At 38.6% G+C, this 12,512-nt stretch overlaps 1 protein-coding gene across 4 annotated transcripts in view; it reads left to right on the top strand.

Annotated features, from left to right (window-relative positions):
- Positions 1 to 12,512, top strand: part of CNTN6 (contactin 6) — a 149,559-nt gene that overhangs the window by 92,439 nt on the left and 44,608 nt on the right. For all 4 annotated transcript variants that reach the window (XR_008821757.1, XM_056338262.1, XM_056338261.1 and 1 more), the window contains exons 7-9: positions 446 to 548; positions 8,564 to 8,748; positions 11,305 to 11,441. Coding sequence is in view for 3 of the 4 variants with exons in the window: in XM_056338262.1 (XP_056194237.1) it covers positions 446 to 548; positions 8,564 to 8,748; positions 11,305 to 11,441 (425 nt within the window). In the remaining variant the exon portion in view is untranslated. The remainder of the gene's footprint in view (positions 1 to 445; positions 549 to 8,563; positions 8,749 to 11,304; positions 11,442 to 12,512) is intronic.

The following is a 12,512-nucleotide window of genomic DNA, read 5'->3' as shown; positions in this document are numbered from 1 at the left end:
TTTGACTGGTATTTTGGATACAGAATTCAGTGTTTTGGATACAGAATTCCATAAACTGTCTTGCAGCCAGTATTTATCCTGTGTCCTGAGAAGTGACCAATATTAAAGGCATTGCTTGTTAACACCACTTGTTAAGAGGTGCGAACCCTGAATCATCTCTAAAAATCTTAATGCACAACACACATGTACATGTGGAACTTGCATGAAGTCATGCTCTTCAACTCTTAGATGCATAAAATTTAACACATTTCACATAAGCCTTCAGCATAGGGTTGAATTTCACCCCACAGGCTGTCTGCTCCGTAGACATCACGTGTTGATTGCCACAGGTGGAATGCAAAGGCTCTAACATTATTAATGCCATCCTTTCCTTTACACTGAAATTCTGTTGTACTAGACAGGTCTGAGGCTCAACTGGAGTGCTAGCTGTTTTGATGTTCAACAGGTGTGATGGGGGAGTATGAACCAAAGATTGAAGTACATTTTCCAGAAACAACATATGCAGCGAAGGGCTCATCTGTTAAACTGGAATGCTTTGCCCTTGGAAAGTAAGATTTTTGTCTTTTATTAAAATGTGCGTTCTGACACTGTAAGCACAGAGAGAAACAATGGTTCTTTATAATTTGCAAAGTAGAATATTTTTGGTCAGAATTTGAATACATAAAACTTTTTTTTAACCTTATCTTGGTTTGATTGTTTCTGCACAATGTGTTCCCAAGGAAATGAGGAAGAAAACTGTATCATAACTGAAGATGACTTGGTTGCAGCTTGAAGTGGTGGGAGGAAGGGAGGGGAGGGAAAGTCAGAACAAAGACTACACTCCTTGGGAGTAGTTTTAAGTCTGAGACCTGGCTTCAGGTTATAGCATTCAGTGTAACTGCAAGTTCACATCTGATCAGTGTCAAAAGAGGAATGTTTTTGTGTGGCATTGTGGTTAAGAATGAAACCTGGGGAAACAGGATGTGGTTTGAGAGCACACAGGCTGTCTAGAATGGATCCAACAGGTTCATGTGGCTCTCGGCACCCTCTTCTCCAAAGCGATGCTGAGGAGTCCTGGGAAGCCCTAGCAGCAGCCCTTCCTGCTAAAATCTACAAATCTATTAGGCTTCTGGTAGTCCATGTTTTTCCTGGGCTGCTTACGCTGTTGTATTCATTTACAGAAGCAGTAGTGCATTCAGACAGCAAGGGGTGCTCTGTATTCAAAGAGCAGATAGTTAACTGAATGAGCATAACCAGCCTACAAAAACTTGTCTTTCCAGTGAGGATCAGTTTTCCCTGGAAAAGCTAGAATAACCTTAGATTGTTGACCTCTATTTAGTTTAAGTTCACTTTGACAATCCATTTTCAGGCTGTAAGCTTTTAAAGTGTTTAGAGCTTTCCCAGAGGTTAAAAGCCTGACTTGCAGACAGCACAAATTAATCAAATGTTCCTCTGGAACCTACGCTGGGAAGTAGAAAAATAAAGCAAATAAAGTTAATAAGATGGGAAATGGCCTTTGCTTTCTGATGAGATTTTTATATAAACTAATCTTACGGCTAATTTTTATTAAGAATGAAGAATATTCATAGAGCCATGTTCAAAGGCACATGCATATTTTTGGCCCAAAATGAGTACCAGACTGGAACACTCTGCTAAAGCTGATTTTCCTTTCCAAATACTGTCAAGCTACTTCTCTTTAAATACCTCCTTAATTGTGTGTGAGTCAGTGCAGGCTTTACATTTCAAGTTGTCATTTCATATTTCCATCTGTTGCATGGAAAGTGTTTAACAATGATACATTGACTGCAGAAAAGCATTTCAAAAACAGAGTAAATTATATGTACAAAACAGTGCCTTCTTCTGAAGGGGTAAAGATGGGTCATGTTAATGTGGCACGCAAGTTTTTCCATTCTGAGAACATCTTAAGGACAAAAAAAAAAAAAAAAAAAAAAAAGAGGTGTGCTGATAGGATGTATAAAGAAATCTCATAGCAAGCACAGTACCTTCTATGCTGTGCTTAGAAAATCGAATGGCTGAGAGGGTTAATGCAGCTTTGATATATATTCTCCTCTTCATATATAGGACTGCAGCTGCAACCAGTGCTGCCATACTTCCCTGGAGTTCTGCTGCATAAATACCAGTGACCTATGGGCAGAACTCTATTCTTCACAAGTTTGTTTATAGCATGTTGCTAACGTGCATCCAATCTAGTGTGCATTTGAGAGCTGCTGTTTGTGCATAAAAGCTCTTTAGTGGTGTTGCTGGAGAATTTCCCCTCTAGATTTTTTTGATAGATTAGGTGTCTCATACAGAACTGTACTGTTTTCAGTCTGCTTTTTTCCTCTCTGAACAGAGCCTTGAACCACATTTTCACTAGCCTGTCAATCAGTGAAAAAGCTTTATTTGAGACCTGGCGTTTATATGTGAATAAAGCAATAGAAACAGGTTGCAGGTGAAGTACTCTTAACTTATTAGATAAAGCCAGATTTCTAAAGGTATCTAGGTGATCAGTGGTATTGTTAAAAGCTTGAAGTTTCCTACCTCCAGCTGTTTACAATTGCAGTTAGGCACACATAAATGCAGCAGTGTGGCCATCTGCACTTTTAGATACCTAAGTTCCACTAAAACTCTAGCCCCTACTATTGTCTGTTTATGTTAAAATCAGTTCAGCTCCACATTTGTTGAGCTATACCTCTGATCTGCCACAAGCACTAACGGTTATTATCTCTCGGATTTCAGAACTGCTTTCCCATTATCCATAATTTTCTATATTCATACTGTTAGTCCACTGGTTCAGACAATGCTGTCAGCTGCTACTACCTCTGCACTTTGAATAACAGAAATCTTTCACATCTAAGGCAGATTATAGGCAACCTGCTGTGGTTTTGGTCTCCGAACGTCTTAAATGATAGTACTTTTATGGTATTTAGAGAAATAGCATCTCTTTTCTATATGGAACAGCAAATCATACGTATTGGACCCTGCTCAAAAAGCACTTCCACATTTAAAATGCCAGTACAAGAGGCCAGACTTGTGGTCGAGTTTTAAGATGCTGTTTTACCTGGGGAAGCTCAAAGCCACCGAAGAAGTTCTCCTTCAGCCAGGCTGTGGGAGACGCAGAGGCAGGTATATTCCACCTAGCTCTGTTGCAAAGCTCTTTACATTTTCCATGAAAATGTAATGACTGACTCTGACAAATGGTCTTGTAGCCCAATCAAACTCTTGCTTGTTTTGAGGAAAATAAATATAAGGGGCCCAAAGAGTCCGTATTTGTTCCTGGAAAGAAGGTTTGAAGGTATTGATCCCGAATGGACAAAATTGATCAGGCCAGCTCTTTACTCTGAATCCTATTTTGTAGAAGAGAGACCATGAATGGAAGATTTTGAGAAGTAAATTAGTCCCCACTGTGATGGAAATACAATTGGGCAAAAAGAATGTAAGCAGCATGAGAGTATCTGATGATTGGCATGAGGAATCTAAAGAGGCAAAAAATGCACCTTGTAGTTAATTCTTTAAGAAGGAAAACTGAAATATGAAACAGCAGTTTGACTGTTTCAAATGCTGCAGCCTGTGGCAATTTAATAGAAGAAATGAGGTTTTGTATTCTGCACTAATATTCATTATGTTGACAGTGTTAATAGTGTGCCAGTATTAGAAGTCAGGTTTTGGATCAAGCTATATGAATCATGCCATACATCTTAAATTATTGTTCACTATGTCTTTGAGGGGATGGAGTACAATGGAAAGAGTTATGTTCAGTTCAGTTACTGTGCTGCTTTCTGTAGATTTCTTCCAAAGTAACTTTTTCCTGTTGCACAAGTAAGAGTAGTTTCTGTAATGAAAATAAACAAAGTAGTTTCCATGTCTGGTGTACATATTTATTAAACTGTGCCTGTGTTTTACATATTTCTTCATTCTTTTCTGAAAGATAGGGAAATAAGCAGTTTGGAATCCCTGCAGATGGGCCATTGCCAGCTGAGGTTGTAAAGAGCATATGTGAATAATATAAAACAGGATTTCTTTCAAAACAGAATATTCACTTTTCATAGAAAGGCCCCAGATACTCCTGTAAATGTATTCAGGGAAGGGTTTTTTTAGAGGCTGTTAGTGTAAGTAGGTAATCACAGAGCTACAAGGGGTTTCCAAATAACCATCTACATTTACATAAAAATACCAGGCTTCACGTCTTCATTAGATAGCTCTTCTAGTATATTCTCAAGGAGGTTATGTAGGAGGCTGTAAAAAGATCCATTGCGGTGTTCTAGAACCATATATATATGAAGGACTTCTGCCAGTGGTTTGCTATTTTCAGCCCATGTTCCTGATAGAGGTAATACCTTGAGATTTGTACTTTAAGGGACGAGCAAGCAGCTCTGAAAGATCCTCTCTTACATTAGTCGAGTGGCTTGTGACCACAGGAGAATGAGGCACAATACCAGGTTTCAGGAAATTTTGCTGCTTTGCTGTTTCCCAAGCGATACATCAAGCTGATTAGAAGCCTGAGCGCCTTAATTATGGTGCCCCTTGGATCTTAATTCTTCCTTGTGTCAGCAGTTGATGCAGACATGACAGCAGCTTTCAAACCTCAGCTTTGTCTCATTTGTTTAACTAGGCATGGTCTTCATTGCTGAAGCTGTAGATTTAATTTTATTGTGAAGTGCCCTCAGATCCACAGGACAAAAGATGAGGCACAGATGCAATGCATCACCTGCCTGCTGAGTCTTTGCTGCAAAAAGTTAGAACCTTCATCTTGGTGCGGGCTGTAATGCTGCAGACAAATTAATTTCATGTTCAGTGTGACAAGACTTGTCACCAACCGAAAAATATTCTCCATCGCCTTTTCTTTCCGAGTTAGTAACTTATGGTTTTGTGATTCTGCTGCCTGTATGGTAGAATATAAATTAAATTAGTACTCCTAGATGCTCTGAAGGTTTCAAATAAATTGCAGATTTATGTACAAAGACACTCTCATATTTATGCACTGTTTTCTTATTTGCTCAGGTGAAAGCAAGACTTTGTCTATGAAGTGTAATAAATTTAAAAAGTGTACTCATTGTTTCTTTATATATTCCAAAACTTTTTAGCCCCAAGCAGTTATCTGTTTTGATCTGGTTATTGATAGTGACTGAATGAAAAAACACCCACCAGCTGCAGGACCACCCCAAATCTGCATGGGACGGTACTAGCCTATGTAGCAATGTCAGGTACTGGCCCTCAATAGAATATGATTATGCAGTTTAATCCTACAAAAATTCATAAGGCTGTATTTATTAAACTAGGTTTTGTATACATTTATTTGTACCTAAAGGACAGTTTCACTTCTTAAAGCATCAACTTGTAAAATAGATAATTTGTTAAAAAAAGCAATTTCATTAAGGTAAACTTGACATGTAAGTGGAGGGGTTTTTTTACCTTGAAAGTTTTCATGTGGCCTGTAGTAATAGTCACTGTTAAGAGGTTTGGTTATAAAAATGTAAACTAACATCAGAAGAAGGCGAAACCAGCCAAAAAACCCGCATTCTGCAGAATACAGTGACTGAAAATGCTGGAAAGTCTGTGCTAATGAGGTGTCAGCAAAGTCAATGAAGAAATGCATGTCTTCTCAAGCTGCTATGATAATGAAGGTCCTTCCTATGGATGATGGCACAGAGCTGAGCTATGGATCCTCCTGCAGTCTGCTCATTTAACCTATAGCTGTCCTGACAAATGAATTCCCTCTGCTGATAAAACCAGGCCACTCAATGCAAGACTCCCTGGCAGGAGAACAAAGTGCTGTTATCTGTTTATTGCAATTATGCATTTAAACACAGCCAAGTTGATGAACTAAACTCTAAGGTTTCTATGTCATCCTGCTACAGTTCACATCAGAGGGAGCACATTTCAAACACCCTTGTGTTTGGCCAAAACAAGGCAAGTTTGCCTTGAAACATCCCCAAGGATGTCATTATAAGTATGTGGCATGGGTAAGGAAAACAGGACAGCATCTTCAGCTCAAACCTCGGTAAACTTGACTTGACAAGTTGACAGAAGGGGCCTTTTTCCACAGAGCCCTGCCTCTGGCCTTGGTGTCAGTGTAGGCTTTCCTTATTCATGAATAGTCAGTACTCAGAGAAAACAAATGGCTAAGTGAATAGGAAATATTTATGTGAAGCACTTTCAGGCAGCAGAGCATGAATGAGTGCATCTAATTGTTGGGTTTATTCTCCTATATGGCTGTTAGTTTCCTCTGATCTCTGTTACACAAAAAAAAAAAAAAAATATCCGGAAGAGATGCCTTAAAAGTAAGTACTTAAATGCTTCTGGCATTCTGTGCACTGCATGCTTCTGTTATACAGTAGCTATTCACCCACTGTTTAATATGCAATAGCATTTTAAAAGCCAGCCATGCTCTCCTTTGTGTCATCAACAATTTGTATCAATCTGCTGCAAGGCTGCAAAATACCTCTGGCTGTTGTCCTGACTAGAGCACGGTGATTGTGGGACAGACCTGCTCTGCACTAGAGCTGCATTTCTTTTAAGTAACTAAAAGTAACTTGGCTTACTGCATGGATAATGTTATGCAGGGTTTCTGGAGGAGACAGCACCTTTCAAGAGACCAACCGGTGCATTTGAGAAGGAGACAAACTCTTGTAAAGTTCCTAGTAAGGAATAATAAACAAGTTTGCATTTGAAATAGGTTTTGGTCTCATAGTGAAGGGCAATTAAAAAAGGTGGTGATGACAACTACTGTCATCTAAAAAGATTTGGAATTTAAACAATTACATATTGCACCAAAATGGGAAATAGAAGAATAAAATCTCAGTTGCTCTTTCCAGCTCTTTCACTGGTTAATGATGTCTGGCATGTTCCAGTTTCTCTCATTTGCAGTACATTTTTCAGCTGTATCAGAGGGGTCGTGTAAGACTCAGAACTTGTGTATGTATGAGTTATCCTTGTATATACATACTAGTGCAAAGCTAACACCAAAATCTGGAGCACATTGCTTATAGTTCCAAACCATTTTCAGAGGCAGTTCAGTTATGCTAGAAAAATGTAAAGTAGCTAGAGAAGTTATGGTGCTTAAATGGCTCTTAGAGGTCGCTCGGTTAAATTTGTGGTCTGAAGACCATGATTTTCTGGTTTACAGAGCAGAGGGAAGGGCAGCTCAGAGGTTTTCTTGCCCAGGTGAACTCCCACCAACATGAGGAAAACATTTGTAGGCTTCTAGCACATCTGTCCTATCTTTCAAGCCTAAATGCAGAACTAAGCAAATTTATGGGATTGTTGAATGTTAGGGTAGTCTAGGTGTACATTATCCTGTTGTTACCCTATTAACACTTGCCTAGCTGTTCAGTCTGATCTGCTCAGTAGTTGTGCTTCTCCCAGGTCATGGTTCTTCTGGCTTTGGGTGAGCTTGTGAACATCACAGCCACACAGACTCAATTAAGCCTAAACTTTCTTGTGTTAAGTAATTTATCCATTCTGTATTTGTGACTTTATTTCTGTGGTCGCTAAACAAGGATTTGAACCAGGGAACTAAATAAAGTGTGAGCAGTTACAGCCTCTACTAAAAAGGAATAAACACTTTGTAAGTCAGCGCTGCAGGCCAGGGACCTTGGAGACTGGCAGACAAGGGCAACATGCCTCTTGAATTTCCATGAAAGTTATGTTTTCAGGTTCAGTACCGAGTGTTTGCTGTCGATGTTACTTCCAATGGAAAAGAAGTCAGTATTCAGCCAAAGCCTCTGTAAAAAAGCTGTTCAAAACATAACTGTTCATCTGCTTAGAAGAAGCAACTTTGCAGAAACAGAAAGCAACTGTGAAATCCAAGACTATTAATATTTCAAAGTGTTTTGGTGACATAATAGATCATGAAAGTGAGGCTTGTATGGTTTGTGATATTATCAGAAATCCAAGAAGTATTTATAGCTGCTTTCCCACTTGACTGGTTTGTTTTTTTATTGTATAGAATACATTGATCCAAATATAAATGAATGTGATAGAAAGCTACAAAAACATGAAACAAGAAATGCTGTCTTTTGTCTCGATCTCCTTTCAGCCTCAGTGTCTCATGCTTTCTGCTTCCTTGCTCAGCTGTCTGTCTGCCCTCCTCTGCGCTGGCTTCTATTTTTTATACTTAGAGTTATTAGTATTTTCAGGTCCTTCAGATTGTTGTCCAATATCTTGTATTTTGAGGTGAGAAAATATCTCTAATGCTACGGGGAATTTGTTTGCTCTGAAAACCAGTCAATAATTCAGTGCTTCTATGGTGTTTATTTGGACTTCCAAAGTCATTACTTCAGTGTCACAGTGTTTAAGAGGAGGTTTGAGCGCTAAGTAAGAGTCACTGTGAGGAAAATCCAAATTGGCCTAAGAAGCAATCACAGAATTGACTGAGGACTTCATCCCACTGTTGGATTTGCACCCCTAAATAAATTGGACAGGTTAAAAAATCTCAGTCTTGTGAACCTCTGTATGTCACACTTAGAAACAGGAATGATTTCTTCTTTAAAATATTATTACTCTTATGAAAGGATTTTACATTATCTTTTCTCTGCTATAACAAATGTTCTCTCTTTTTCTCTAATGAAATATAATTATTTAGTCCTGTCCCTAGTATTAGCTGGAAGAGGTCTGATGGAAACTCACTGACAAAGAAAATCGAACACAACAAAAACAAAGGAGTTCTTGAAATCCCAGATGTTCAGCAAGAAGATGAAGGCTCTTACGAGTGCATTGCAGGAAACATTCGAGGAATAAACATTGCAAGAGGTCAATTATTTGTCTATGGTAAGCAGATTGACTAATTTCCTCATTTATATTTTTTACAGAGCATGGTGGAGTTCAGATGTATTTTGTAGATGAAGTCTATTAGCCCTTTACTGGAGATAGAAAATGTAGTTCACGTTAAGCTGATTAAAAAAATGATTGGAGTTCTGCAGTGACCTTCACTGAATTACGTCCTCAGCAAATAAAGATATTTTGCATTAAAACTCAGATTGAAAATGTGGGCTGTGCCATGATGAAGTTGTAAAGGTTAATACGAGGCAGAAAGAAATCCCTGGTACATTTACATGAAACATTAAGGGCAGGCAAAAAGATTTACTCTCAATAGCTCACAGCAGCATAAAGCTGTGCTGCCCCAGATGCAGATCAGGGAAGGATTCATGAGGTTTTGGTTCATGTGAGTGGAAGATTATTTCACCTCCTATTCTAGCTCAACTGTAATTCGCCATAAACAGACGAGGGCAAAGCAGGGGAAATGCATTCTGCTGCCTCCCTCTCCTTCCTCCTTGTCTAAAAGTGAAGAATAATATTTCTCTGAAACTGTTCTCCCTTTCCTTTTCTCTTCCCACACACATTAATTTCCCATGATCCAAGTCACCCGTGGTGGTCCCTCATAGCCAAGGTGAAATATATGCTTTTTAGTCCCATTGTTAATACCCAGTGAAAGCAACATATTTTGATGTGGATAAAAAGCGAGATCTTTTCTCTACCTCATACATCTTTCAAAAGAGAAAGACGGAAAAATAATAAATGTAACAGTGGGGGGAAAAAATTACAGAAACCTAGACTGGGCCTACAACTAACATCTGTTGAGAAGACCTTTGCAAGTTGGTTTTTTTTTTTTTTTTAAATAATAAATCTCTTCTGATGAAGAGATGCAGGCTTTGCTGATAAGCTACCAGTCTCCTGCAGCCACGTCTAATATCAAGATATATGCCAGGAATAGAGCAGTCTACTGCTGTTTTGAATATTTAATTATTTCTTTGCTTTTAGGGGCTTATTTTTGTTCTCATTGCTGACTAATTTTTGCAAAACATCAATCAATCAGTTCTATTAAAATTAAGTTCAGTAGATTACCTGGACATGGTTGATAACAGCATAGGCGACTACAAAATTATGATCAGTTAATATAATCTAAAACAATGTGCTTATTAAATGTGCTTTGTAAATTAATTAATAGCTGTTCATAATGAAATATATGAACAGCACTCATGAAGCTTTTGCACCAGATTATTTTAAATCTTATTAGGAGTGGGCTGTTATATTATCTACATGATTGACTTCCTCTTCCTTAATTTCTGTGCTGCAGTGTTTTTATTCTGCAGGCAGCTTGTCTCTAGGATAGAGGGTTTCATTCCCGGGCACTGTCTGCTGCTTTGTGTACGATACCCAGATCACATGCCTTAGGCTCTACGAGCAGTATAAATGACATGTGATTAGAATCACTTTAAAGCATGGTGAGCTCTATCCCAGATACTCTCTCATTCTGGGAATGGGCTCATTGGCATTGTATTAATCTAGTGTTGGACAATCTCAAGGTACTTTGGGACAGTCACAAACTACCTACCCCCAGGGCCATGCTGTACAGGGAGGTTTGTTCTGCTAGCCTCAAAGGATAATGATTCTCATCCTAAAATCAATTTTTTCTAGGTAAGAACTATATTTGTGTGTGCGCATGCACATTTATATACGTGTGGAGACTGCAGCATTATGTTTTAATAATCCGGCCAAAAATTTTTCACGGGATGTTGACACCAGCTACTTATGCTAGAGCTAGAGGGATGCAACCTAGTATCTTCCTTGCATGTGGATTTGGCCTGTCCCCAAGTTAGGTGGGTGTTAACTGTTCCCCCTAGGTCTTACAATCACCTATATCTTGACAACTATTCTAAATGTCAGCCTGCCTCAAGTGGATTCCTGCACAGCTCAGTCACTTGAGTACTTGGATGTTTACAGAGCTCATATGCAACTCCTGCAAATTCCGCTTTTATGTGGCAATGAATCCATGTCAGTGTGCCACAAGTATTCAGAAGGTGTTATTCTAACCTGAGTAGCCCTAATTCCTTTGTGTAGTATTTGTGTTGCAAATTACAACCAATGAACCCATGGTCTCATGTATGTGGGTAAAACCAAAGGGTAATATTTACAATCCATTATTTATTAACCTACTTACTAATGATTTTGGTATTTCTATTTTTGGTACACAGATTTAAGTACCTTTAGAAGAAGACTGTTCTTCAGAAAGTAGGGGTCTCTGCTTTCAGAGAGTGTGTCCAGAATTTCAGGCATCAAAAATCACTGCTTCTGCAAATTTTGGCCATAAAAATGAATAATATCTAAACGGAACTGCCTGCCCACTAGTCACTTGATCTCTAATGTTTTCCCAAGTTAGTCCTAAAGTTTAATGCTAGGGAATTGCTGTTCAGAATTCACTCACAATATAAGAAGAATGTGTTGGAGAAATACTAATCAGCCTTGCTCAGTTCGTTAATTAGTGGCAGCATACCTCCAGTGAAATCACTTTTCTCCTGCTTAAAACGGTTTGCATGTTATTTTCAGCACTCCCTGAATGGGATAAAAAAATCCACAATGCCTTTCTGCCTCTCTATGACAGTTTGTTTTGGGAATGTAAGGCAAGAGGAAAACCAAGCCCTTCCTACAGTTGGTTAAAAAATGGCCAGCCGCTCATGTCAGAGGTAAGGTTCCCATCGTCTTGTTTGCTTTCTTGCTTGTCTTTTGGGGTTTTTTTTTATGATTTAGTCATGATGTTTATTTTACAGTGAATTACCTTTTTTTTAGGAACTTAATTAAAGGTTAACATATAAAAGCAGATATGAGCACAAACTCTGCAACACAAAGCCTTGGTTCGTGGAGTTTATCTTTACTGAAAATGTATGGTACTGCTGGTTTATATTACGTAGAGGTACACCAGTTTCTTCATATGATTTCTTACAGAGCATCTAATTGCTACAAGATATGGCAGTAGGTATGGATGGGTTTAAAAATATCAGTTATAGTTAGTGAAAGAAGGGTCTATTCAGAAACACTAAACACATTTGTAGACAAAATCTGTAATTTGGGAAACTGGTGGGATGCCAACTGACTGTTTGTGGAAGAGCATTTCAGAGCTGGCATTACAAAATGATCAGCCTGTTAACTTGGACTTTTCTTCTGTTTCTGTTAATCTGTAGGCTGGATGGACCTTTGGTCTCGTGCAGTATGGCCATTCTTATGCTATGTTCATCCTTTACTGAGTTAATCAGCTATGAAAATCAGTTATTATTGAGGTTAATACTTTTTTTGGTGCTAGGTAGAGAAAAAGTAGACTAAAGAAAACCATACCAAGTTACAAAGAAGGTGTGAAAAAATGAAAAATCTCACTTAAAGGCAAAAGAAGGGCTTGAGTGGAAAGGGAAGTAGTGAAGCGGTAGGAGTGCAAGGAGAGAAGGGAAATTAATTGGAGCTGAAACACTTAAAGCAGGTGTTTGAGAACCCAGGTTTGTTTCTTTCTAGGCAGTATAATTATACTTCTGTGGTGGCCAAGATTTGGCACAACCATCTTCCATCTTCAGTTGTTGGCAGCCTTATGGAGAATGACTTCTGTGGCAAGACACTTTTTGCTGTGTTTGCATTCTGCTGAGGCCAAGTTTTCCTTTTTTTTTATTAAGCATGCATTCAGCCTCTGTTGGGCATAAAATGGCAGAGTTCATTTTTAATGCATTTTTACTTCTCTGGAAAAAAATGTACTGTGATTATTTTCTGTCTAG

The sequence above is a fragment of the Falco biarmicus genome, chromosome 4 (genome assembly GCF_023638135.1).
Source record: "Falco biarmicus isolate bFalBia1 chromosome 4, bFalBia1.pri, whole genome shotgun sequence".
NCBI lineage: Eukaryota > Metazoa > Chordata > Aves > Falconiformes > Falconidae > Falco > Falco biarmicus.
This window is presented reverse-complemented; position numbering and strand designations above follow the sequence as displayed.